The 27,117-nt window shown below is 46.0% G+C and overlaps 1 protein-coding gene and 2 long non-coding RNA genes across 13 annotated transcripts in view; 1 reads left to right on the top strand and 2 right to left on the bottom strand.

Annotated features, from left to right (window-relative positions):
- Positions 1–3,401: 3,401 nt before the first annotated feature.
- On the bottom strand, positions 3,402–7,530 carry LOC107311164 (uncharacterized). 3 transcript variants are annotated; one of them, XR_001553901.1, is made up of 4 exons: positions 7,452–7,527; positions 6,374–6,517; positions 5,712–5,793; positions 3,402–4,519 (listed from the first exon to the last, which is right to left on the bottom strand). It is a non-coding gene; the product is annotated as an uncharacterized LOC107311164 (long non-coding RNA). The 3 variants fall into 3 exon arrangements; XR_004306509.2 differs by lacking the exon at positions 6,374–6,517 and having other exon boundaries at positions 7,452–7,530; XR_014944657.1 differs by lacking the exon at positions 7,452–7,527 and having other exon boundaries at positions 6,374–6,689.
- LOC107311149 (uncharacterized) lies at positions 6,695–24,622 on the top strand. 4 transcript variants are annotated; one of them, XR_014944652.1, is made up of 5 exons: positions 6,695–16,367; positions 17,651–19,164; positions 20,470–20,637; positions 20,825–20,872; positions 21,019–21,418. It is a non-coding gene; the product is annotated as an uncharacterized LOC107311149 (long non-coding RNA). The 4 variants fall into 4 exon arrangements; XR_014944653.1 differs by lacking the exon at positions 6,695–16,367 and adding an exon at positions 16,378–16,543; XR_014944654.1 differs by lacking the exon at positions 6,695–16,367 and having other exon boundaries at positions 16,550–17,811; positions 18,989–19,164.
- The window catches only part of TTC7A (tetratricopeptide repeat domain 7A), a 162,474-nt gene continuing 156,353 nt past the window's right edge, over positions 20,997–27,117 (bottom strand). For all 6 annotated transcript variants that reach the window (XR_014944632.1, XM_015857449.3, XM_015857442.3 and 3 more), the window contains one exon: positions 20,997–24,729. Coding sequence is in view for 5 of the 6 variants with exons in the window: in XM_015857449.3 (XP_015712935.1) it covers positions 24,508–24,729 (222 nt within the window). In the remaining variant the exon portion in view is untranslated. The remainder of the gene's footprint in view (positions 24,730–27,117) is intronic.

Below are 27,117 nucleotides of genomic sequence, written 5' to 3'. Positions count from 1 at the left end.
GCCCATCCAGCTCCAACCTCCTGCCACGGGCAGGGCTGCTCCCCACCAGCTCAGACTGCCCAGCATCCCATCCATCTCAACCTTGGCACCTCCAGGGATGGGGCAACACAGCTTCTCTGGGCAGCTGAGCCAATTCCTCAACACCCTCTGAGTAAAATATTTCCTCCTAACATGTCACCTAAATTTTCTCTCTCTCAGTTTAAAGCCATTCCTCCTTGTCCTATCACTATCTGCTTGTGTAAAAAGTGATATTCCCTCCTGCTTGCCAGCTCCCTTCGGTTAGCAGAAGACCACAACAAGCTCTCTCTGGAGCCTTCTCATCTCCAGACTGAACAAGCCCAATTCCCTCAGCCTTTCTTCACAGGAGACGTGGTCCAGAATGATATTGTTAAAAAACAAAAGCATTAGCACAGTTCTGCAATGTTGACTGGAAGGTATAGCAAAAGACTGCATTAACACACATAAACTGAGACACTCTGCCCTGTGATACATAAATGCTAAACTTTCATCTGAAAATCCTTTAGGACCTCATTAAGAGCTCAGTGCCAGGTGGCCTGTTGCTGTAGCAGAGCCATTCTGAGTAAACAGCTTCCTAAACAAGTTACAGGTGTGTCTTTTACAGTAATTTGCAACAAGTTACATGTAGCACCCTTTAAAATTGTACTTCCAGCCTTGGAATTTCAGCCTGAGTCTGGAATGCAGCAGTGTCAGCTGGGATCTGTTTGGCTGCTGTGCTATAGAACAGCCTTACACTTTCTGTTTATTTTGCTGTGTAATTGTTCTGTGCCTTCTCAGCTGACCTCAAGCTAGCAACTAATTATAAACAGCACCCATATGGAGGGGTTGGGTTGTGAACCTCAGTAATCTCTTAAGAAACTGCTCCACTTCTAAATCTCATCATAATAATGATGACACAAACCGAAGCCCCAGCGCAGCGCTGCTGTCTGCAAGGGCCTGCTTTTCAATTTCATAAATGCACTGCAACATCCTGTGGATGGCTTAAAATACACTTACACTCAGGAAAAGGATTTTATAGAAGCAAGAGCTCTGTGTTGTATATTAATCCTGAATAGAAACATCATAATATACACAAGTCTTAGGTGGTATTGTCATGAGAAAGCTCTGTGCTATGAATGATTTCACATCTATTGCTGAATGTCAGCTTCTCTATGTATGAGAATACTTGGTCATATTTTACATTTCCAATATAAGTTCAATTTTAAAACAGGAAAGACTTCCAGTACTCATGATCCCAATGGTTTGTGACTGTTGAGATTAATGCCTCCTGTTTCTTCTGAGGTTCTTGGACCCCAATGACATGGTGGGAAAGGCCTTTCCCAATAATCACTTCTGCTTTGCCACTCATCTGGTTACATGTGAAGTATCCAGCCTGTTATTGACAGTTACTCAGGGAAGTTGCAACACTTTTCATTTTAGCTCAGTGAGAAATGTTACAGGCTCCCAGCAGCTTACTGAAGCTTTTCCCTTCCCCACTAGTAATTGCTAGTCTAACATGGCATCTGAGGCTGCAGTACAGCTTCAGGGAGTCAGAACTAGTATGAATCCAGAAATGTACATCTCTACCACTGCAACAGGCCTTGTACAGCGGAAATAATACAAGTATGGATTGTACAGTTGAAATAATACAAGCATAATGTACAGTTGGAATAGTACAAATATAGTCAGAAATAAATAGCCAGAGGGTAACTAAGAAGATGGACTCACCAACTCTGAGGCCCTCAAGATAGGTGCTCACCGATGTCAGGGCTCACCACAAGAACTCCACAAAGAAGCAATCTCCAGAAAGAGATGCTGCCTTAGTGGTGATCAGCCCTTAAATGGGATCTGGGAGAGGTGGAGTCAAACTCCACCCCTTCCAGGAGCACAGCTGAATTACCTTCACCTGTGCTCCTGCAGCTGACTCATCACTTGCCTCAGATGGTTAATCAGAGGTTCAGGCTGTGATCAACCGTTTCCCTTACACAAGGCTCTATCCCTGGCATTCAGCATCCCTTCAATTCCTTGTAGTCCAGTTATGCTTGTCATACTAAAGAAGCTTCTGCCTTGAGCATGCTTGTCTCTTTCTGTGAAGCTTTGATGCTTGTTTTGTCTTACAGCGCTTGGACACTGCAGTATTTGTTTTACCACTTCAGTGACAAGCTGACTTGTTTTGGATGGCATCCATGGTGCCCTTCCCCTGCTAGCTCATCTGTTTGTACTCCCAAACTCATGTTCACAAGCATCTTGGTACTTCCCCAAGGTTCTTTTATCAGTGCTGGACAACATTTTCACTCTTCCTCATTTCTAGAAGCAGAAGTAATTTCCTCCCTGCAGCATTTATCCAATCGCTCTTCTCTTTTTACAGAACCAGTCCCATGTGGCACAGTGACCTCCAACCAAAAGGATTCCTCTCTTCCTCTTCCCAGGACACTCAGATCTGCCAGATGTCTATAGCAATGTCTCCCGTGAGCAGTTAGGAGATATGGCAAGCTTTTCTGCTTGTTTGGGACAAATCTGTTTCAGTCAGCAGATATGGAGAGTGCTGTTCAGGAGCTTGTATCTCATTTCTTTTTTCTCTTCTGAAGCGTACATAATAACTGTTATTAATCACCTGGAGTTGAATGCCTGTCTTAGAATAATGACCGCTCAGCGAGGCAGTTGAATGGAATGAATGCAGAATGAGAATGGCAGAATTTGTAATGACCGGGTGAGGCACAAGCTGGCTGGTTTGGTGGCTGGCACATCTCCTACCTACTACTGCAGCCATCTGAGGTCAAAATTCTTGAGGAGCTAAGAGAAATCTATTAATATCATTGTAAGTACTGTGGCTAGGGTCCAGGTAAGAAGATCCTCAAGAAGGTATCTTTAGAGAAGCAAAATTATTTATTTCCCATCTGTATTATGCAAACTAATAATGCGCTTTTATGCGTAGTCTTTTATTGGTCATGGGTCAGCTGACTTTTCAGCTCTCCAAATGTTTCATTCATAAGCCTGCTGTCCTGTTTTGTCTATCACTTCTGTCATGCTTTTCCCATATTGCCTGTTCTCTTTAACCTCTTCTCTATCCTGCCCAGCGTTGCAATTATCCAACCACTTGCTATTTCAGACATACCAACTATAATCCATCCAATCTCTTTAAGTTATTGACACAAGAAAATCTGTAACATGAAAGCTAGCTGATACATAAGAACAAAATTCAGTAAGAACCCTTTTGTAAAAATATCTTGTTTTGTATTTACTGTCAAAGGCTCTTTACATGGTCTTTACATATGGCCATGTAAGCTCCCTGCACTAGAGAACAGGAGTATTTGATGGTGCATTCAGATATTCAAGCTGACAAAGGCTAATGTTAGACCACAAAGGAAGACCTTTAAGCTTTAGCTTAGGCTGGACCACAGCTATTAAAGATCAAGCTTTTATTTCTGGAGGCAAATAAGACCCTTCATAAAAGGATTTCATAACTTAGAACTGACTAGTAGAAGTTGGTTTGTGTAAAGCTGTAATACTATCATGCATTGAATATTGCTGTTAGAAGAGCAGATCCTGTACAAAAACATGAATTAATTTGTCAGTCATTTGCTATTCCTTCCCCCTGGTCTTTACTTGTTGGAAGGGAGCTGTAGCCCGTTATGGGAGTCATGGAAGGAGTTTTGATTTCCAATATCCTGAGCAAGTGTTTGAACTGGTAACAAAGGGAATGTGACTCCTTTATGTTTTTAATGATACCTAACAAAACATTTTATCAGGAACAAGCTATTCTACGCAGTCTAAACAATGGTGAAATATTTAGAAATTACTTGATAGTGATGCACTGTCAGATGATGGAATTCTCAGCTTCTTGTTTACCTTATAGTATCCATATGTAATGCTTGGTAACGTATTTGCTGTAGTGTTGGCATGGTTATCTGCATCAGTTAAAATGAGTGCTCATTTATAATCAGCTGTGATTGGACTACTGTTCCAAGGCATTGAATTATTCACAACAAGGAATGTCCCATTAATCAATCCCAGAGACTAAAGGACAGGTTTAAAAAAAAGACATTTAGCTGCTAGAGATGCTAATGGTGTATTTAGGCCTTTGTAACATCCCAGCATACTGTGAGTAACCACATCTCTTCAAAAATCCCTGGTTGTGCTGAAACCATTACTTACAAGTAGTTTCTTCCCTCTATAAAACTGCTTGCATCAGTAGAAGTGCTGCAAGCAGTACAGAGAGCTCAAGAACTAGGATGTTTTTGTACAGAGCCAATTGGGAATTAAAGAGACCCCAGAACTGAGAAATAATTATCTCCCTTTAGCTCTAAAAATAGTAATTTGTCACACACGTCAGAACGTTTCTCCTTGGTTGCATGCTGTCCCTGTTGGCTGCACCAAGGCAGGGCTGGGTGTGGAGCTCACCGTAAGGCCAGGCTGCTAGAAACTGAATGCATCAAACAGATATCTCCATCAGCATCAGTGCTCGTTCCTTGTTCTGGACTGGGGCTGCCTTGTAGTTTTCAAGAGCTGTTTGTTTAAAAACCTGGGTAGCAACAAGCAAAGTTTCAGAGCATCAAGATGATTCACATTGCAGCTATCAATGCTATTCCGAGCTTCATATGTTAAAAAAAAAAAAGGCATTTTAAGGGCATTTATCTAACCCCACACAGCTTTTGCTGTTGATGGGCAACACAAGGTCTGTGAGTCACCCAAGACACTCAATCACTGTGGCTAATAATGGGTGAAAACAGCTCCCCATGGCAGCAGGTGGGTAATGTTGATTTTAACCCGAGCCCATTCTTTTCCATGATGTGAGAGCTATCTCCTGGTATCTCTGCCTCATGAATTACCCCAGCGACTACATTGTGAATGCAATCCAAATTATCATGAAACCCTGACTCCACCAAAGATGATGGCAAAGCGCCCTTTGTGCTCAGATAGGACGGGTTTCTCCTGCACTTCTGTCAGCTGGGAGAGAAGAACTGTGGGGCCAGAGTGCTCTGATGTCCTCATCAAGTGAGAGGGATGAGATGCTGGCCAGCCCCCAGCAAGGAATTTTTTGTCAATGTCTTTGCAATTCAAAATTGGTGTCGCCTTATGCAGTCTGGTTTTTATGTGCCTTAGGCCAAATCCTGCTTTCATCCAAACTCTCCCACAAAGTCCATGGGAGTCCCAATCCCTCAGTTTGGGCAGAACGAGGTTATGAAAGCAAAGCTCATGACTTGCAGGCTTCAGACATGCAGAGGTGCCAAGCTTTGCCTCGCTGACTTCTCCCTGTATAGTCAGGGAGGCTGTGTGTGCTGAGGGCTCGCATTAATTTGGCAGGGTGATGCCGTGCAGGATTCCTGCTGCAGCTCACTGGTAAGATCAGCCTGGATGTGGTGTGGCTCTGCTGGCTTTTGTTAGGGCAGAAATACACATCCAGGTGACAGGGCAGGAGGTACATGAGAAACTCTAAATTCAACAGCATACCCTGAATGGTTTTAGATATCTACTTCTAGACCTACAAATATGAAAACTTTAGCCTCAGATCTTATTTAGGATGTATAGTTCTTATGCAAATGGCAGCCATGGGGAAAAAATTGTAACATCTGCTCTGTTTTTATAGCTTCCTCTCAAATAGATGGTAGCAAATCCATTTAACTAATCTGTACAACATCATCACTTCTGCTTAATTATAAATCTGTTGCATATCATTCTGGTTTTTGAAAATGAATATGGATAAACAGACTTACCTCTAATCTATATTGATCTCTATCAAGAGATGAGCAGATGATGAACTTCAACCATCCCGTTCTATTCCAGTGCATTTCCCATCTGTACAGAAATGGAAAAACGTTTACTGTAATTAAGAACAAACCCTTCAAGGAAATAATTATAGAAGCATGAAAAAAAAAAAAAACCCAAAAAACAACAGCCAAAGAGCAAAATCGTAAGTGATAAAATATTGTTCTATATTGCCAAGGTTGGCTGACACCAGAATAGAGAGGGCAGGAAATATGCTCCTCAATATGAGTAGCGGGTCCTGTTCTTCTTCTGGCAGAATGCCTAACATTGAGCACGTTGCTTAATATCTATGCCCTCCCATTTTCTTGCCTCTTAAACAGCGGCAATAGCTCTCTAAAATGGGTCTGAGAACATTTTAAAAGCAACTGGTTTGTTCTTATCCTGACATTGTATTAGTCAGAAAAAACAGTGGCTCATCTTCCAAGTCTGCTAAATTGAGAGGCACATCTCGAGAAGTGACAAAATCTGAACACCCAGCGTGCTGCTACCAGAGACAGTGTGGCAAATGGGCCTCCCATAAACTGCAAAGGCTAAAGAGTGCTTCAGCCTTCACTCTGTGGGAAGAACCTGGCCGGCCTAGACTTGTAAATATCACAACACCTCAAAGTACCTGGAAACATCTGTCTGCCAGGAAGGCACTGGGTGCAGGGGAGCAGGAATTCCCCACTAGGATCACAGAATTTCTATTGCAGCACAGTATGCAACTCGGTTGGCACTTGTGATTCCTGTAATCTGTTGCTCCATCTGCCCAGGTCTGGAGATAAAAAAAGATCTTTGGTTGCTCTACTTTCTACTCAGCATCACTTGCCTGATGCCATTTCTCTTCCATGTAAAGTATCTTAAATGCATACAGTTTAGTTAACACGATAACCATGTAGATATATATCCAAAGATAACAAATATATCCAAAGATGACAAATCTTGATGATGATGGGATTGAGTCTAATTAGACAATGGTGAAAACAGAATGTAAATGAGGAGGGAGACTATTCTCAATTTATCCAAGCACAAGCATCACAAAGATTTCCTTATCAGCCATCATTTAATTCTCCTGGGGGTCTGGATATTCAGAGAGCTCTGAGGCCAACCAGCACTACTCAGCTTCATTCAGTGCCTCTGAATACCCTTTCTCTTTGATGAGTGTTATTTGGAAAACCACAAAATGCAGCTCAGTGATTCTTCCTCTGGAGACAAAATGAACACAGGATGTTTACTTCCATCTTGGAGAAGAAAATTAATATACATTTCTGTTATGTTTTTAATTTCTGTAGCTATAGGAGACCATTAGCTTGTTTCAATAACCCATTCCAATGACACTTTTGTTTCACAGCCCCACAGCATTCAAAATAACATGAAAAATACTTAGTTACCTATGTAGATGTATGAGTATTATATGTAAGACTTTGCACATTTAGAGCCAAGCAGTTTAAAAAGAAATCCAGCATTACTTAATTATGCTTCCTTCCTTGCATTACTTTTCAGCTTGGATAACACATTAGATGGTTTATGATTATTTCATATTGAATTTCACTCCAGGCTCCCTCTGTATTAGCACAGGTCTTGTACAGTGGAAATAATACAAGTATGGTATTGTACAGTTGAAATAATACAAGTATAATGTACAGTTGGAATAGCACAAATATAGTCAGAAATAAATAGCCAGAGGGTAACTAAGAAGATGGACTCACCAACTCTGAGGCCTTCAATATAGGTGCTCACCGATGTCAAGGCTCATCACAAGAACTCCACAAAGGAACAATCTCCAGAAAAACATGCTGCCTTAGTGGTGGTCTGCCCTTAAATGGGATCTGGGAGAGGTGGAGTCAAGCTTCACCCCTTCCAGGAGCACAGCTGAGTTACCTTCACCTGTGCTCCTGCAGCTGACTCATTGCTTGCCCCATATGGTTAATCAGAGGTTCGGGCTGTGATCAGCTTTTTCCTTTACAGGTCTTGAGTGATTGAGTGGTCACAAATCCCATGGGAGAAAGTTTATTTCTTTGTTGGAAGGTGGAACTTCTTTAAGAATTGGTTTAAGTCACAGATGACTGATGATGGATCTTCACCAGTAGTGTGTAGGTCCTGGTGCTGTACTGCCTCAGCAAACCCCAGCTCTGGCCTGAAGATCCTCTCAGTGTTGAAGAGTTAAACCCTGGCTTCACCAGGTGCATTCAAGAAAATAATTAAAAATATATATATACACATAACTGCTGTAAGAGTTTGGATTTACTGACTTAACAGTCAAGAGCCTGGGAGCCCCAAACTGGTGCATGGCTCTGTACTGATGGTCACACCCAGCCCTTAGATTTGCAGGGGTTTATGTCTGTGCTTCCCTTTAAGTCAATGAACTGGAAAAAAAACCAACCAACCAAAAAAAAAAAAAAAAAAAAAAAACAAAACCATAAAAAATATTGAATATGCTTGTAAATGTGTAAAATCTGGAGATCTTCCTGGCCTTTCTTCTCTGGGCTTTCCACTGCTGCAGGCAGTGAGGCTCGGCAGCGCACTCAGGGGAGCAGAGGGGGCTCCGCAGCAAGTCATTTAGTCTTTCCAGTTTGGCTTCCCTACTCATACATGGAGATAATGGCACTCTTTTCCTCTGAAGACTACTTTTACGACCTCAGGGTGAAAACGACTATTCAAAGGCATTAATTGTTAGTGAACAATAAGCGGCACAAAATGGTTCGGCTCTTATTTGGAGCTTTCAAGTGTTTTTTGCAACACTATTCCTAAAGGAAGTTTTGTTTTGTTTTTTTCCATCAGCCTTAATCTAGGAGTTTTCTGCTTGCTCCTCCCTCCTTTATCTGGTATTTCTTGTTTTCCATTTGTGCAGGAAACACCAGGGCCTGGAAACTATACACCCACATAGTGGTTTCCAAAGCAGTGATGAACTGCTGCTAGTTCGGGTCATGAGCACCATACCTCCTTCAGCATATGAACTATGGGGAGGAATATGAAGGGAAAGACAATGTTCCCTGTCTTCAGGCATGATTTCTCACCCCACTGCGCTTGCGATTCACCACTCACCTGTCTCCCAAACAGCACTGTCAGGGGGTGCATGTGGCCATAGAGTGTCCAGGTGGGTGCCCTCTGCAGTGGGTAGAGTTGGAAGATGACCTTGGAGGCTTGCTCAGAGGGACAGCCTTAGCACCTTTGCAGTCATGGGCAGATGTAATAAAACAGGAGGCATTACTTTTGGAGCAGCCCTTGTATGTAATTTCTACCACAGTTCTGGAAGCAGAAATGTTAACTGAGTTCCCTTCAGCTCAAGGAGTCTTGAGGCTTAATGACACGTTACTGGTCTGCGGTTTTGGGGTTGGGTTACTTTGTGCTGCTTCCTGCTGCTGCTGGTGAAGTTAATGCAGAGAAAGGGGAAGGAAGGAGAGAGGAGTGAGAGAAAAGAAGCTGAGTTCTCAGCACTGTGTCTGTCTGTGTCTGGCCCTCTGTGGGTGGGAATATGTTCCAAGAGACAAGTCCTCCTTGTCTCAGCTGCTGCTTTTCAGCCCTTTTTGGTGGCATGGTTTCCTCAGCAGATGTCAAAATGGCCCGTGCCCAGCCTGCTACTCAGGGATAAACTGTAAGAAATGAAATCTGGAGGCTGTGGTTCCTCCTCAGGCCAGTCCATGCCCAGGGGAAAGCTGGTGTTGCTGTGCTGCTCCTCTTTGTTATGGAAAGATGGGCAGAAAGAGGGTGGAGTGGGTGGGTGGAGCGGCCTCCAAGGAGAGTGAAAACAAATGGAGAAATGCAGGGTTGGGAAAACTGCCTTTATCAGGCATGATACATCTCCCTTTGATGGAGACACATCAAAGCAGAAAGCTGCAACATCTTCTAGTATGTCTTACTTCAAACTATCGCCACAGAGTCGGGTCAACCCAGAGCTGCATTGGCCCTTGTGTCAGGTGGGTCTGGTACATGTTCCTCCCCAAGGGATGAACAAGGCCTTTGCAGCCAGTGAGTTACCTGCAGTGGTGTGACTGGCTCTGCTAATCAGTAACTAGCCAAGGATAGAGGAGTGGCACCTGTGCCTGTGAACCATTTTAAATATTGGAAATAGCGTGGACTTGTGCATGCCAACCAACTCTGCCTGTGCCCTGCTGGTATTTCTTCCAGCATGGTGCTTCTGAACGGGCAGGGGAAGAGCCTTGCTGTTGGGGTGTGCATACTTCCTGTCTGGCCTGTGGTTCTGGGCAGCTAGTAAGGAAACACCCCTGGTATTTTAGCCCCCACTGTGCCCTGTTGTTTATCCATGGACAAACTGCATTCCCATGCTTTGCTAGCAAGCCCAAGCATCACCTGCTAAGACCACAAACACTACGAGAAAGACTGCTTTGGTTTTATAGTGCCTAGCCCAGGGGGAACACAGTCCCATGTGGGACTTTGAACTCTCTAGGAATCTGAATAGTTCTAAAGGTTGCTGTTCCTGTGGAAGCTGGGTGAAGCTTGTGCCTTATGGCAAAGGAGAACATGGGTGTCATTGCTTCTGTGTTGTGAGCATGCAGTAATGTGAGAGGTGTGTGACAGCAGGATTTTGTTGTTCCCTCTGTGTAATAGATGGCTTTGAAAGAATATTAGGAAAAACTCCTAAAGAGTGTTCAAGGAATGCAGTGCTAAGGAAAATGGCTTTGTGGGGAAACACTGGTTACAGGTGGATGGTTGGACTGGATGACCTTAGAGGACGTTTCCAACCTATGATTCTATGATTTTATGAGAGGAGCAAGATGCATGTAGATGAGTCTGGTTAAACATATGTACCCTTCTGAGCAGATGAACTATGTGCAACTCCTTAATTTTGGGATATGGAATGGTTTCTTTTCTTGCTTTGTCCATGGTTTGAATTGCCTCACCACCCACTCTTCAGCCACTGCCCACCAAAGGCAGACCCTGGCTGCTGCCTGCTCCAGAGCTGGCCTTTGCTCTCACATTACTTTGCTGTGAATGGACCTGTTTTGCCTGAGTTAATGAGGTGTTGTGAGAAGTGGTTGCATTGTCCCCTTTCCAAACAAGCAAACGGAAGGAAAAGGCTGATGAATATCTCAAGGCAGCAACTTGAACCATAGGGCAATTTTGCAACCAATTATTTTCTGCTGGTGCAACCCTGGGATTTCCTTGTGAGTAGGTGAGGTGGTTTGGCTGTTCCCTCATCTCCCCTTTGAAAACAATCCTCACAGACTGCAATACAGCTATTCCCACCTGTAGAGAAAATGCACCTGTTGGTAGCTTTAAAGTAAACCAGAAATCAAAAGATACCAGCGAACTTGGTGACTCCAACCTCCTCCTGCTGCTCTTTGTCTGGAGGTGGCTCCCATCATACTGACATGGCTGCCTTCAAGACAAAGGGGGACTCATGGCTGAGTTTTCCTTGTAGCTGCTTTCAAATATCTATCTGCACAAGGATAATGCGAGAACCGTGTTTCTTTTTGTCAGGATTTCAGGAAGGATTTTAATCTCCTGTGCTCCTCCAGCTTGCTGAACACCAACAGAAATGGCATATCCCTGCTGGTGCAGGACCTGATTGCCCTCTGACCTAAGCAGGGATTTACTTTGATGGGTTGATTGTTGGAATAGATGATTCTCATAACCTTTCCAACCTTAATGATTCGATTATTCTACACTCTCTGCTTCATGTTTCCTCCAGTTTGAAGGTCTTTCCATCCTTTGCTCTAGCTCTAAGCAGGCACTATGAGTTTTATTGCACCTCTGGCACCCAGCCCTGCTCAGTGTGAGAAAGTGGTCTTAATCCCTTGAGCCCGAAGATAAAGTGAAATTCATCTTCTTTTCTCATCTCATGAAAGGAATGAGGGAAAGGACAGAACCCATAGCTCCAGAAAGCCATGGTGAGTGTTCCTCCAGACAGTCTTGCTGAGCACCCCTGCCAGCAGTGGGGCTGGAGGGTGCAGTGGGATGAGAGCAACCTGTGTGCCCATCTGTCTTTCCAGCCCAGTTATCACATTGTGGCTGACAGTGGGAAATTACGTCCTGGTAGCTGGAAGAGAAAATGTTCCATGCAACATCACTGAGAAGTTCAACCTTGAACCATAAGTTACAATACATTCTGAGGCACAATAATTGTGCTAAGCTTTGCCCTGTTAACTGCTTGATGGAATAGCTGGGTTGACAGACTTTGAGATGATTGCTGAAGTCATGTTTAAGATAATGTGGGCTTTTTTTCCAGCCCAGACTTCTTCATCAGTCAGTGCACGTCTGGTGTCAGGGGAACACCCAGGGCTTGCAGGATGCAAACGCACATTGCTCCACTCCACGAGGGAGCAGCAGTCATGAAGCCGCGTTGCTCTGAGCCCTGCTGTGTGCTCATCCGTCAGCAACCTACTTGGTATGCAGATACCTCTTCTGCAGTGAAAAGGCTTTGATTCACCCAGGTCCAGATCGCTTTATTAGCATTGCTAAAATGCTAAGAGCCTCCACCACTGATAACCTTCTGTTCAATGGGATCATCTGCTACATATGTGATCCTTGCAGAGATAATCTGGAAAGGTGTGTTTATTGCACTTCTGTAGATATGGATGTGCCTGCCAGTTTCACAACGTGTCCTTGGTTAGAAGCCTGTTGCTTAGCAATAGTTCAAGATAAGGAATATATAAATCCCTGAATGCTCAATTTTTAGGTCTTCGGGTGCTCAGAAGAGGGGTGTGTAAAACAGTTGTGCTTTTGCCTGGAGCCCCCTAACACAGTCTTAATCTTTGTTAGCCAGGAACAGTATCTAATTATCAGAATGTGCAAGATGTCCCTCCCTGCACCCAGCCAGCTGCAGAGTAAGCAGATGGGGTGACAACCAGCCATGCTTCCTGCCTGGAGATTAAGTGCGGAAAGAGCCACTCCAACCTACAGGGCCTCCTTCACAGGGTGATGATGTGGAGGGAGCCAAGGACTCTTACTTGTTACTTAGGGCTGGAGGGAATGGTCTTAGGTTGCACCAGGGGAGGTTCAGGTGGAATAGTAGGAGAAATTTCTTCTCAGAAAGAACAGTGCTGCAGAGGCACAGGCTGCCCAGGGAGGTGGTGCAGTCACCGTCCGTGGGGGTGTTCAAAGATCCATGTGGATGTGGCACTGAGGGACAAAGTTAGTGGGCACGGTGGGGATGGGCTGGAGTTGGACTGGATGATTTTAGTGGTCTTTTCCAGTCTTAATGAATCTATGATAGAATAGCTCTTTCTGCTTCTGTGCATGCAATTCATGCAGCATCTGTAGCCAGAGGTCACCTCATGTTTGTAACTTATGATTCCTCGTGGTCATCAGTCACCAATTCATTTCGTGAGCCAAGGGGATGGTGGTTCCACATTGTTTATATCACACAGACCGTGACCACAGCTGGGGCTGGTCTCACCTAACAAGGAACCTGCATCTGCCCCATAGCGATAGGTCACCTCTTTTCACTCCTGCTTCCTGAGCAGTTTTCTCCACCCCGTGTTCTGTCCCTAGTGCTTCCGAGCAATGTGGCTGGGGAGGAGGTGAGCTGTGCTGCCGCTCACACAGAGCCCTCGTGCTCTGCCAGCTCCTCCTCCATGTGAAAGGCAGGAGCTAAGAGCTGCATGAACTTGGCAGCAGCACCAGGTTTGAACTGACTTGACACATTGGATGCAAATAGAGTCATAAAGTATATGTGGCAGCGTGATGCATATTAAAGCGATCCGGGGGGTAGTGTTTCCAGCGACTGTATTCTTAGTAACGGGGAGAAGCGATCTTCCCACCTTAGCTGCGAGCTGCGATGCCCACCAAGGGGCTGTTGGGAGCTGGGGCCGTGCTGGCCCCAAAGCAGGGTTTGAAGGCCTGGGTCCTGCTCGGCCCCGTGCCCGCTGTCCTCAGAGGCCCCGCACTGCAGACCCAGGGCAAGCGCTGGCTCCTCTTGGAGCTCCCAGCAGCATGTAGGAAAACATGCCCGAGAAATGACTGCATTCCCTTGGGAGCGAGGAAGGACCAACCCGGCTAAAATGGGAGGAGAAAGTTTTATATCCAGGCAGTTAGTAACGCTTTATTTGGAAGAACAGCGCTGTTTGCCTGGTGCTTCTCGGAGCTTTGGCTTAATATTAAAATGACCTCTGCACAAACGTTCCCCTGCCGCTTCCCAGAGGAGAAGGCAGAAGTTACAGCTCTTTCCATCAGCTCTCTCCTTGGCTCAGAGCTCACAGCCCAGGCTGCGGCCCAGACACAGGGGCAGCATCCCAATAGCTCATGGCACAGCTGATGTCTGCTGGAGGCCCCATGGGAAGGCTCTGTGGTCCAAACCCTTCTGCAGCAGGGTCACTGAGAGCAGGCTGGTCCCATGCAGTGTTGGCTGTTTCCAGGGGTGGGTACCATACAGCCAGTTGGGACAACCTGTTCCACTGCTTCTCCATACTCATTGCAAGACGTCTGGGTTCATGATAAAATGGAATTTCTTGTGTCTCACTGCCACCACCAACATGCCCACATCTGAGTCACGCCGAGAGCCCAGAGAAGACAGAGAAGGGCTGCCTTCCTGCTGTGCAGCTCCTTGGTGCAGCTTGTCCCCATGTCAGCTGGCTGCTCATGCCTCCTGCAGGCAGAAGGTTGGCTTCTGACAGGTTTAAATGCCTACTCATGTTCTTGTGAGCATATGAAGTCATACGTAAAGCCATACTTGTAGCACAGGCTCAGAGTGTGCTTTGCAATCTCTGGTTGCAGGGTTCAGGACTACCTTTGCTCTCTGCCGCCAGTGTCAAGGTGCCAACAAAGGCATCTCAATCATACCTTGTCTCTTCTGTAAGTTACTGTTTAACCTGGTAGGAATACTACTGTCTTATGGCCTCTAACACCCAAGAACATCAATGTTCGGGCTGTAAGAGCCCTCCTTTGCATTCTTCTGGGAAGGTTTGGTCATGGAAGTTACTTTTACTGCATCCAGTCTCTCCAAATACATCTCCAGTTTTCCTGTCTCTACCTCAAGCGCTCTGTGCTGAAGCCCGGAATAGCAGCTGTTGCCTCTCATGTTAACTGAGAGGAGCACAGGACACTGAGGCGTCCGGTTTCTCATCACTTACGGGCTGGATAAAAGTATCTCTTGTACTGACTAGTCCATCAAATATGAATGATGCAGATAGAGTGGCTGTTTACACACAGTGATCTATTTTAGTTAAATTGAAAACACACACAGGGGAGTGTTTCAGCTTTGTGGATAGGAAACACTGGAAACGTGTTTGTTTTGTTTTGTCTTTTCTGCTTGCCAGGGACAGTTGTTTCTCAGGGGTGCTCGGCCTGCAGCCGGGAGAGAAGGACTGATGCGCAGGTAGCTCTCAACCACTTGGAACTAAGCATGGAACCAAGCACAAGGTGCTGGCCTCCCTTTATCACTGTAATTTTATCTTAATGCTCACATCTTTTGCATAGCATTAGCGAGAGCGTTTACAAAGCTGGTCCCTCTGGAGGATGACAGCAATTGTTTTGCTTCATGTTTAATGGCTTCCTCTCCCTCTGGACTCCGTGCCAGTGCATGCTGTAACGAGTGAGATCTGGAAGAGCATTATAGCCTCCCTTCATCTATGAGGACACTTTTTACAAAGAAATCTATTTTGCGCCACCGTGAATGACACCAACACACAAATTAAAGACACGGGCGCAATAACCGCACACAGAGAGCGTTGTCTGCAGCAAACTCATTAGCGGAATGAATTACTCTGAAGAAAATCACTTAACCTTTGCAGATTCCCCGGTACCGTGTTTATTAATGCCGTGGCTTTGTTTTGAGGTAACATCTCCGTGCTATCTGCAAACACGCTCCAGATCTGAAAATTAATGTTACAACATTATGGCTGCCTCTGAAGATGCTAATTATACGGAAAGCAAAATGTGAGTTCTTGTCTGCTCTCCCAAACCTGCCATCTACAAAGACTTCTGAAACCAGAACCGAACGATGTGGAGCTAAGCTTATTCTGGGGAGGGAAAGATGAAAGGAAAGAAGATGAATGGCTTTGGTTTCCATGGGTAAATGCTGATGGCAAGCAGGAAGCTTCTCCGCACCGCCCTCGTGCAGGGCTCTGTGGCTCACGTTTTGCTGGGGAAAATATTTTTCCAGCAGCAAATTGAGATGAGGGAGAAGAGCAGAGTAACTTCTTTGGCAAAGGGTCTGCTCTGGTTACAGAACAATGCTCAGGGTGCACGGGGTTCCTTCAGGAAGGCTGCTAGCAGGAACATGGCAGCTCTTCTAATACTGCAAGGAGTCCCAAACAGGATGCATCAGGAATAGCACGCTCGGGGCTGAGCAGAAACGCCGCTGCAGGAGGCTGTATGTGTGCGGGAGGGGAGGTGCTCTCAGTGGCAACGCATCCCTGAGGCTTCCTATGGTATTTCTGTGCTCACTGCTGCTCAGCTGGTGATTGCTCACTGCCAATTCTGCGGTGCCTCAACGGCAGCACCACAATGGCTGTCCCGCTTGGTGTGACGGGTAATGGGGAGCGGCGGCTGCATGTCAGCAGGGTGACTTGCTGGGCAGAGTGCTGCTGGCAGCATCATGCAGGCACCGGGGCTGCGAAACAAAAGCAATGGAAAGAAAAACTGATTCAGAATTATTTCAGGGACGTGCTTATGGAAATGAAAGCAGATGATGATTCTGGTATGGACTGATGCTCCATGAAAATGTGAGTTGTGGAGTCTGATGCTGCTTCTGTGACACAGTTGATTCTGCTTCTGCTGGGAGAATGTGTGTCACTGTTCGCTGGATGTTATCACTCATATCTTATATGGCTATAATTACAACCCTACAGAGCACATTAGTGGAGGACGAAGGTTGTTGACTCCCACTGATACACTCCAGGTGACAGTGGTACAAATGCCATGAAACTTTGGCCTTGAGGGGAAAGCGTCAGCAGAAGCTGCTTGGAGTCATTGCACCAATTGCATGAGCCGTGCTGTTCTGAAATGAACAGACAGGCAGTGTGAGCCTGGCTGAGCCTTCAGCCTCCTCAAAGGGCCGGAGCCCTGAGCTGCCTGAAAAGACAGCAGTTCTGTGGTGCTGGTCCTGGTACACGCTTGCGCAGACAGGATCACAGAGCTTTGCAACTAATGATAATAATTTGCTGCTTCTGCACATCGGCATCATCTGTCACTTAATCCTCTAACCTTTGTATCTAGACACTGTGAATTCCTTGCAGCATACCTGCTGGCACCGAAAGGAGGATTGGGTACAGGGGTGTCACAACACTGCCAGGGAAGGGGGTGGGTCTGAAAAGGGGCATGGGGAGAGGCAAGGTGATGGCATTTCACTTGCTGCAAGAAAGCAACTTGTAAGAAACTGCTAATTTCGTGAGGTTATGGGTCAACAGGTTCAGCCTCCTCTAAATGATGTGAACACTCATATTTATTGCTGTAGGTTATAACAGGTTAACTCCGCATATCGAGATCAGGAGATTTCTCAAGAGCAATTCAAAGTGCTTTACATATGGGCTGAACAACTGAAGTGTGGATTCTGTAAAAGCTCCTGATCCAGAAGCTGTAATTTGCAGAGACATGCCGAGCAAGGTTATTTATTCCTTGTGGAGGCTTGCAGGAACATACATTGCACTGACTTACTTAGACTTCTTCAACAGAGGCAAGAGAGAACAAGATGGTACTAAGGTAGATTCTTAGTCATCCTTTCTGTAAAAAGACGAACATAAATTTTAGACTTGCTCTTCCAATGAAACCAGATCAGCCCTCAGTTTGAAACAGAGGCCATTGCCCAGTAACCTGAAGCTAAAACAACACTGTGCATCTTACCAGCGTTCTCTTATCACAAATGTGTATTTCCTAACTGTAATAACAGGATTCAAGCCTTGAACAGAAAGGCCTCCCACACACTGAGCATCTCTTTATATTTTAGTTTTTGCATAGTGACGTTGCAGAACTCTTTGTGAGCTGATGAATATTTCTGTTTCCATTGTAGGTTGGTAACAGTGCCGTTCCTTCACGTGGGACGATAGGGCACACAGCTGGTTTGCTGGCAGTTTGGATCTCCTGTTAGTCATCAGCACGAGTGAAAAGATACGTACATGGGTTGGAGAAACTGGGTCCTCTGTCAGATCTGTTGATCAAATATTTGGAGAGGTACAAGTTGAATAAGTTTCTCAACAGTGTAAAAGAGCTGCTACTCCCTAATTCCATGGTGAATGTAAGACATTTCCTCTAGCTGCTCTTTCACAAACTGTGCACGCCCCTTGTTTTTACAGACACTTGGATTTTGTGCTCTTCTTTTTCTTTAAGCTCCTCCACACAAACACATTCTCATCTCCCACCTCACCCTCCCAAACTCAGTCATCTCTGTGCATGATTGACCTAAGTGATCACCATGGTTTCCAATTCAATTCGAGTCCCCAAAGAGGACTTTTAATTAAGAAGCTCTAATAGGATCTGGACAAAAACGCGTAAGTCACTGGTCTTCAGGCTGAGAGCTGCAGATCCCGGGGGTGTCCGCGGCCAAATAGCAAGGGGCCCTAAACATGTCTCTTTCAGAAAGGTCATATCCTACACGGAAATCTACCTAAGTATATCCAGCAGATCAAGACATCTGCAGGAAAATTCCTAGGTATCACTAGAACTTGAAGAGTCCTGTAATAGGCTGCTGCTGAGCAGTGAGTGGAAGGCAGAACTGCAGAGGAATGGCTGCATGTGATGCTACAGGGTGTCCAGGCAGGCATTTGAGCAGGCCAGGCTTTAATCACCATTGCCTGAACTGCAGATGTGTACATGGATGGGATTTCCAAAAGCACTTGGTATCAGTCCATATTTATTTTGGCAGGAGAGATCCCACCTTGTGAAGCAGTACATGCTGGTGTTTACCCAGCAGCTCTCACTAGCTGCCAGAAAACAACTCGTAGCAGCAGGATGCTGTGTTTGGTGCAGAAGCACTCAGAGGTGATGCTTTCACAGCAGGAACTTGAGCTTTGGCCACATATAGGAACAACGGGTTGGGACTGGAAAGCACTTTTGGACTCCTTTAAGCACAGTTTACTCTGAGAAGCAAAGTTCCAGAGAACAGGAGCTGTGCTTAAACTTGAAATAACTTTGGTGAATAGTTCTTGGCTGGGAGACAAAATGGGAAATGTAAATGTTCTCTGTAGATTGTTTCAGGATTAAACATCTTGAATTTCTGTTTCAAAATGCTCTCCCTTCTGGCAATTCTCTCACAACTTCTGGTCATATAAATCTGAGTTATTGAAGATAGTGCTTGAGGACTCCTGTCAGAACAATACTTTGTTTAATTGGAATTTTTTTTTTTTTAAAGCTCTATTTGGTTGAAAATCTCTGAAGTTTTCCTTTGGAATGTAGCTTGAAACAAATGATTTTCTCTCAGCTTATTACTTCTCGCTTGGCTGTCTGAACAGAAAGCGTTTTGCAAGTACCCAAAGGGAACGATGGGAAGTTGTAAGAAGAAATCCACAAATAGAAGGCTCAGTGTTGGTAAGTGAGCCCCTCGGCACCGCAGCGCTCAGGGTCCAGATAGGAATGATTGTGCGGAGCCGCCTGCACCTCTCTGGCAGCACCAACCTGTGGGTCTGGCATGGGTTGTTCTGGGGATATATACATACATATAGGTATAGGGGAGGAGGGCATATAGTCTGCACTGATGTGCTCCTCCCTGGGCAGCCTTTGCCCGTGCCCTCAGCTCGCATTCCCACCACAACATGGCTGCCACGGAGGCAGGCAGCACTGCCCTGGGGCAGGAACAAGGCTCCAAATGCAGCAGCAGCAGTTTCACCCATTTTGCAAAGAGGAACAGCTCTGGGTCCTCCCAGCTCCTGACAGACTTGGATTTCCATTCTCTTCAAAGGAGGATGTAGTGCCTCTCTCACTGCCCTCGGAAAAACCCTCCACATCCTCCAAGGAGGTGTAAGAGCAGCACCATTGTAACTGGGAAATGAATTAGTTACTTTCTGGGTTTGGCAGCTTCCTGTTTCGGAAACATGAGATAACAGCTCCAATTTCTCCTTGCTGTCAGCTTAGAAGGTAACCCAGAGCCACACATCCCCTCGCGTGGCAGCGGCCCATTTGCTAATTGTCCCTTGCAGACAATGCCACTTGTGCACCTACAGAACCACCTCTAACCCACACCACTCAGAAAATCACTACAGCCCTGAACTGCCGTCCCCTTCTGACACAGCACCGGCACCACGTGCTCAGCCGGCGTGAGCTGGCCTCTCTCATGGCACAACAGAACAGAGGGCTGCTCCTTGCTGATTCATTTGTGAGCACGCTGCTTTGCAGACATAAGTCTGGTATTGCAGGCAGCTGCATGAATGGAAATGATGTCTGAGGGGGCAGCTCGGCAGATTCAGGGGAATGACCTGCAAGGGCATTTCCTCCATAATACAACCCTTGCACTACTTGGAGCACTGAGAAAACCTTTGGGTCTCGCCCTTCGGCTGGTGGACCCATGGAGACGTTTTTGGCTTTGAGATGCTGCTCTTAATTTTGGAAACAACATCAGAAGAAACTGGTTGGGCAGCCAGAGCTCAGTTAAATGCTAGTGTTGTACCAGGTAGGACTCCAGCACAGTATCTGAGTTGGTCTTTCTGGTTTGGGGAAATCTATGGAATCCATGGCTTCAGTTTCCAGCTTGTAAAGTGTTGTTGCAGTCACCAAACGACTTAACCCTGCTGTTGCTGTAGAGAAACTCTGTCCTGATAGAGCTGTAATAAATGCACTTGGAACCTGGAGCAGCCAGCTATGAAGAGCTGCTCTTCAAAATCCCTTTCCTTAATCCAGGTATGAAACCAAGGCTCTGGCTTTTTAAGAAGGCCCTTTGAATCCTGCCCAACAGGCCGACGTGTGAATGCTCTGGAAGCTCTTGAATGGAGACAGCTATTTCCAAACAGCCACAGGAGTAACTGACTGTAGCAAAAGGATGATTAATGGCATCATGGCCAAAGTAAGGTGAGTCCCTAAACTTGACGGCATTGTATTTGCATATGACCTTCATGTTAGAGTTTATTTTTACTGGAATAAATGCAAGAAAAGCATGACGCTTGCTTAAATCTGCATAAATTCCAACACTCGGGCCACACTGGTCCTTTCTCCTGGCTCTGTTCCTCTCTGAAAGCAGGCTATTTGCTCATTCTAGGCTTTCCCATGAACTACAAGGTGTAGGCCAAAACGTCCTTTGCAACTGGTAAGTAACACGCTAGGTTCCAGTTAATATAACAAATAGCTGTTTCATAAGGCCTGAAATAGCAGTTTCACGAATATATGAGAAGTACTGAACTTGGCAGGAAAGAACTATGCACAAAGAGCAGTTTTATTTATTTTTTTCCACAGGATCAGTTTTATTCATCAGATGAGAGTATCTTACAACAAGAACAACTGTTTGATTATATTGAAAAACAACAGCCACAACCATGATGACAGTATTCGGGTGGCACTGCTGAGAATGAAACACCCATTAAGGGCCAAAGGAAGAGCGCCTCCCCTTGTGCAGTGTCAGAGAGGCTGTTGGGGCAGCACTGCTCTGCAATGGTGTCATGCAGTGCTTGAAGGAGTCCAAAAGATGGGACTTCTCCGGGATAGAGTAGCTGCAATTCAAGCTGCAGCAGTCAGTGCCGTGCCTACTTTGGTTCTCAGCCAGTGAATTTTAAAGTAAACACCCTCCAGGACTATTCTCCATTCGGATTTATTAGTCATTACCAAGAAAAGATAATTAGCACTTCTGAAACGTTGTGATAATCAGTGCCATGAACTGTTACCAATAGAAACGGATTGGGGTGCTCGCGCAGTGCAGGAATATGGCAGTGCTGCCACATTCTGCACAGTGAGCCGGAGGGCAGGGCCTCTGATGGAGGAGTTCTCACAACCACAACAACTGGGGTCAGCTTATGGGGGCCAAGCTTATGGGGCTCCTTGAATGTGGGGCTTCTCCTTCCATCCGCCTGCAGGCAGATTCCTTTCTGTGACCAGATGCAAGTACTCAGCTTCCATTATTTATAATCGCCTGCAATATTCTGATGAGGGGTGGGATGTAAGCCTCACGTGCTTAGTCTAAAACCCTAAGTAGTAAGATGCTGGGTTTCCTGCTGTGTAGTTTTATTTCATCACCTCAGAGAAGTGGGGCTATTTGATATACCAGTGTTGCTATCTAAATAAATACTACAATACATAGGCTTGTTTGTAGTCTTTGTTTTTCAGTACCTGGAAGTATGAGCAAAGAACAAATACAGGATCTATCTCACAACACTTGCAAGTCTGTAAATATCCCCCTCTTTCCTGCCCTGTGCAGAGCATCTCAGGTCAGCATGATCTCAAGCTCTAACCATCTAAGTATTAAGAAGTATACAGAAATGTACCAGCAATGTCAACACAGTTCCAGTGAACTTCGTACCCTCTGGGATGGGCCCAGCAAATCTTGGGGCTGAGTCCAAACACAGCAGTGAGGCAGAACTTTGCCTGCAGCTGAAGTGGGGGCTGTGGTGTGCTGAACAGCGTGCCTCTCACTGCTGCTGATGGGAGCTATGTCCTCCTCACCACACCTGCAGCACAGCCTCTCAGCACTGCAGTTCCAATGGCTGCTGCACACCACGCAGCTTTTCTGGGAAGGTGACTGCTGTGGAGCTGAGTATCGTAGAACTAAAGCTTCCTTTGGTGGTAAGGTACACGATACTGGTGGCTGCATGGAAGCCATGCATGCAGCAGTAACAAGGGCTGTGAGTTTGCTTATCAGCTGCTGCTGGGATAATGGTACCTCCTGCCAGGGCTCGGACCGGCCGCATTGCAGACCTCTGCAAACAGCTCCTCGGTCACAGAGACATGCACAGCATGTACTCAAATGGCTGTCTGGTACACAGGCGTTACTATGGCAGTGCCTGACAGACAGATGTTGCAGAGCAGAGCGGTGATGTCAGACCACAGTGACTCTGTGCTATACAGAAGGCTCACTCCCATGCTGGAACTGTGCTTGCGGACCCGAACAAGTATCAGAGTATAACAGCAATCTATATATATCTACTGAAACCTACCGTCAGACTGCTTTGAGCAGCGGAACTGGGTTTAAAACGCCTGGATAATAATTTACATGCCATGTCAACAATGGCGTCCCCTTTTCCTACCTGTAGCACAAAGTCAACTTCAAAGCATCCTTCACAATGGGTCTCTGCTGTGTCTTTCTAGCTTCACAAACCCATTCAATTGTGGTACTTCAACACCTACTCCTTCCTCTGCTGCTGGTGCTACTGGAGACAAGTGATATGGCTGGGTAACATGGCTCCAAAATGACTGTAAAAATGGCTGATATCAGGTTTGCTCCTGAGCCCTGGGGACTTGGAAGAGTAACTTGTGTTCATTTGCTGCCTGAAGTTATGATGATTTCTGAAAAGAACCACAATACTGGACGGAACTACGGTAAGCAGCATGTTTCAGTGCAAACCCACTTAAGAAAAAGTCACAAACATTCTTTGGTCAGAAATGGGCACGTGGCCCCAGCTTTTAGCACAGAAAAGCACCCACAGCTCATTTCCACATCCTCTTCACTGTGGGGCTGGCACGTGTGTGCTGTGCTGCAGGGCCACAGGCCTGTCACACAGGGCTGTGCGGATCGGATCGGCTTAGTGTGAGGTAAGGCAGCTGCCTTGCAGCCCGGCCGTGCAAATGGATTAGGAGCTCTTCAGTCAGCTCTAAGATCACTCTTTCATCCGACACGGTGCTCAGCAGCAGCCCGCCCAGCTGAAGGCGCAGCTCCCTGCCTCTGATGTGAAATGCTTGCAGAAAATCCAAGCATTTGGTTGTAGAAGAAAAGCAGTTCTTTATATATGCACGCTGCCTTCAGCGTGCTTCACCTGAACAGACTGCTGCTACCTTTTATATCATGAAGAGGCAGATATGAATGTGTATAGTGGCAGGGCCAGTACTGCAGCAGAGCACAAACTGCAGGCACTAAACGCTGGTAATCACTTCATTCCTCACTAAAAGTGATGGAATAGGTGATTAACAACAATGAAGCTCAGAGAGTTTATAGTTACGATACTTCAAGAGAGGCCTTTCAATGAATATGTAATTGGAGATACATACATGCTTTTAACACTAGGACAAATGTGAACCAACTGGGTCTTTGGTCTTTCTGCTTTTGTGAACTGTGTTACTATAGCAGCTTTATAAACAAAACCAAACAAAAAAGGCATCTTTAATTTGAATTGATCTAGGCAAATGCCACACTAAATATACTGAGTATATGCAGTATATAGGAGCAAGGCAGGAAGAAATACCATCAGAATAGCTGAAATGATTTTGTAAGTGGTATATACTGTGTCTCTATGATTTAATTGTCATTCCTATTCTGCCAGATCTATGCAGAGGCAGCCACGTGCTTAAATAAACCCTGGTACATTCATTGGTACACTCAGTCCTGCTCAGAGCTGGTCTGGGCTTTAGCTCAGGGCTTGGAGGTTTTATCTTTGGATTTGGGATTTTATCCTTAATGAAAACTGAAAGGTGCGAGTGCTTTGAACAACTGTATTCCAGCACGAGATATTGTACAGTCAATCAGCTTGAACCAACATTTTTGGTTGCAATAATCTTGCTATTAACTTGAACAGGGGGTTAACCAGGCATCTGTGAAGAAAAAAAAGGCATAATCTCTCTTTGCCTCTCGCAAACTCCTCTGCAGTTAGGCTCGTCTCAGCTAAGCATGTTCCCCTGAGCCACATATTAGAACTATTTTGCTCAATTCAAGGTTACAATTGCCTTTCTGTTGAATCCAGTTTCTTCTCTGCAAGTCTTTTTGTTTGTTTATTCAGTGTTTGCCCATGGAATGAAGACACTTCAGAGCTCCCTGGGTATTACAGTGAACGGGATGACAGGACTGCTGGCTTCAAGATCCAGAGCAGTGAGAAAGCATTCAACGGCGGCTTCGTTTTTCCCCTGAGCTTGCAAGACCTCCCCTAGGCTGTTCCAGGCCCTGTGGCTGGTGTTCTGGATCCTGATGGCGTCTCTGAGGACCTTCTGAGCCAACTCCCTTCGCTCAAGTCTGTTCAGCACCAAGCCCTGCCAACAAACAAGACACAAGTGGTTAGCAACAGCACTGGCACAGGAGGAGCCCAAGCTCCCAGCAAACCAAGCAGTCCCGAGCATGCAGGCACCCTGCCATCTGAGTAGGACCTCCCACCATTGCAGGAGAAATGAGGGAAGCAACCAGCTTTGAAGTTCTGTTTTTTGTGATGGTCATCCTTTTGATTCCACAATTTAAAACAACAGCTGTGAAGACTAAGCAGAGATGCATCCAGCCCTGCAAGCACTCCTGCTGTGTTACTGGAGCGTGTATGGTATACTGATATCCAGCACAATGTTAAGTGGGAAAGGCTACAGGCCTTTCCTGTCAGTGCCTCAGCTCCCACAGCCTGACCATATAAAAAGTCCTTTCCTCAGGACAACGGGGACTAGAAGGATGAGGCCCCTTCCAGGGGCAGGCTGTAGCATCACTGGAGTCTCTGTCCTTCCACTAGTGGCACTCCAATACAGAGCCTAAAGCAGTGTGGGGGAGAAGGACAGAGGAACCTTGTTTAGAAAGCTGTCCTTAGGGTAAGAAAAGACACAAGTGGGTGTAACCATCTGGAAGGAACAGGAGGTAAAGGATGAAAGAAGTGGTAGGAAGAACATGTTTTCCTATGGGGCTCTCATAGATGCAACTGAACCCACAGAGCATCTAACGAGCCAGGCTCCCTTTTAATTAAACAGCAGTCAGCCACACTGAGACCAGATGGTCACGTGGGCTTTGCATGCCACAATGTGTGTGAGTGGCGTTCTTTTGCTCCCTCCTCAAGATGCACACACCAGGATGGATGTCTCACCAGTCCCACCCAGATGTGGCCTGTGGAAGAAGCTGCCAGCACTTTCATATTGCCTGCCAAGAGCTCACTAAGTTCAGGTGCTGCAGCACCAAGCTCACAGATGCCGTAACCAGTGGTGACGTATCTGGGCAGCTTCAGGTGGGGCGTGCTTCAAAATATTGGTTTTGGGAATCTTTTTTGTACTAAAGTATAATTTCATTTAGCAAACACAGAAACGTTGCAAAGGGAGCTGACTGCCTGACTTTGTGCTTTTCCTGAGACTAAGCAATATGTGGACACAGTCAGTCATGCATACATAAAGAGAAGCATAAGCTCTGTCCTTAATGGGAATATTTAGCTTTTGAGATCTAAAAAACGCCCAAAGTCTTTCAACTAGAACCCACACTAAATTTCTGATGAAAGAATGTTGGTACTTTCAAAATCAATGAAGATTTTGTCTTGTTTTGTTTGCTTTTCATAAAGTGCCAGTAGATGCAAAGTACACCAGCATGAGTAAGGCTTGCTAGCTGGTGATATTACTAATACGGACAGAAGCACACCACTTCACCAGAGAGAAGAATTAAGAAACATGTTTAATCAAATACAGCGCAATGGCAAGTTTCACTGCCTCTTTCTGGCACATAACTTTGACTTGAATATCCAGTTCAGAACTGAATCTCAATTTAGGGATTCAGTGGAGATGTTTTCCCTTCAGATTTCTCCCTCTGCTGGAAAACAATGAGGCCACGGTCTGAATTCTCTTGCAAGCAGACAAAGGCAGCAGGGAGATACTCCCATGGGACAGGTTGGTTCCCCTGGAGGTAACTACCTGGAAATGACCATTGGCATGTAATGACAGACTGGAAGGAGTTTGTTCAAATATAATTTGAATCACCTGCTTGACAGTGATAACGAGGTACAGGAAGGGCAAGTAATGTGGCCATAGAAAGTCTGCTGCAGAGCCAAGAATAGATGGGAGCTATCTCAGCTCATGTTTGTCCTCAACCACAAAACCACTCTTCCTAAAAGCTCTTCCCATTGCACTGACTGAGCAGAGCTGCTTCTGCTCTCTGGTGGCCAGGGCCCTGCTGCTCTCCTCACCCTGACACTGAGCAGCCCAAGCCCTTTGGGTCTGCCACAGCCTCCCCTCGCTCCCAGAGGGCCACAGCCCTGCCGACCCACCAGCTGCGAGCCCATGCAGCTGCTGCCTGTCGTCCTTCTCCAACGAGGAGGGGAATTCCCTCCCTGTCTGACATCTCGCGCCTCTCAGCAATGCCAGAATGAAATCCACCTCCTCGTAAAACTCCTTCAGCGCTCGTGCAGCTCGGTGCCCTTGTGCACTCCAGCACCCATGGTGGACTGGAAGCAGAGGCCGGTGAGACTCTTCTATGTCTCCCCAGTGTGGACTCTGCATCTTATTTTGGCTGTGTTGGAACAGGACAGATATCTTCATCCAGTGGTCCCTGCAGCACTAGGGGAAAGAGCTGTATGCAAACCCCAGGCACCATGTTCACCTTGGGATGATGCTGAAGCACAGGCCACCAGCCAGCACAGAGCACGTAAACATTTGCATGTTGCATTCAGGGCTTTCAAGAATGCCAGTTTG

The sequence above is a fragment of the Coturnix japonica genome, chromosome 3, assembly GCF_054131305.1.
Source record: "Coturnix japonica strain WE chromosome 3, WE-NBRP24, whole genome shotgun sequence".
NCBI lineage: Eukaryota > Metazoa > Chordata > Aves > Galliformes > Phasianidae > Coturnix > Coturnix japonica.
Note: the sequence above shows the minus strand (reverse complement) of the source record. Positions and strands in the feature narration are given on the sequence as shown.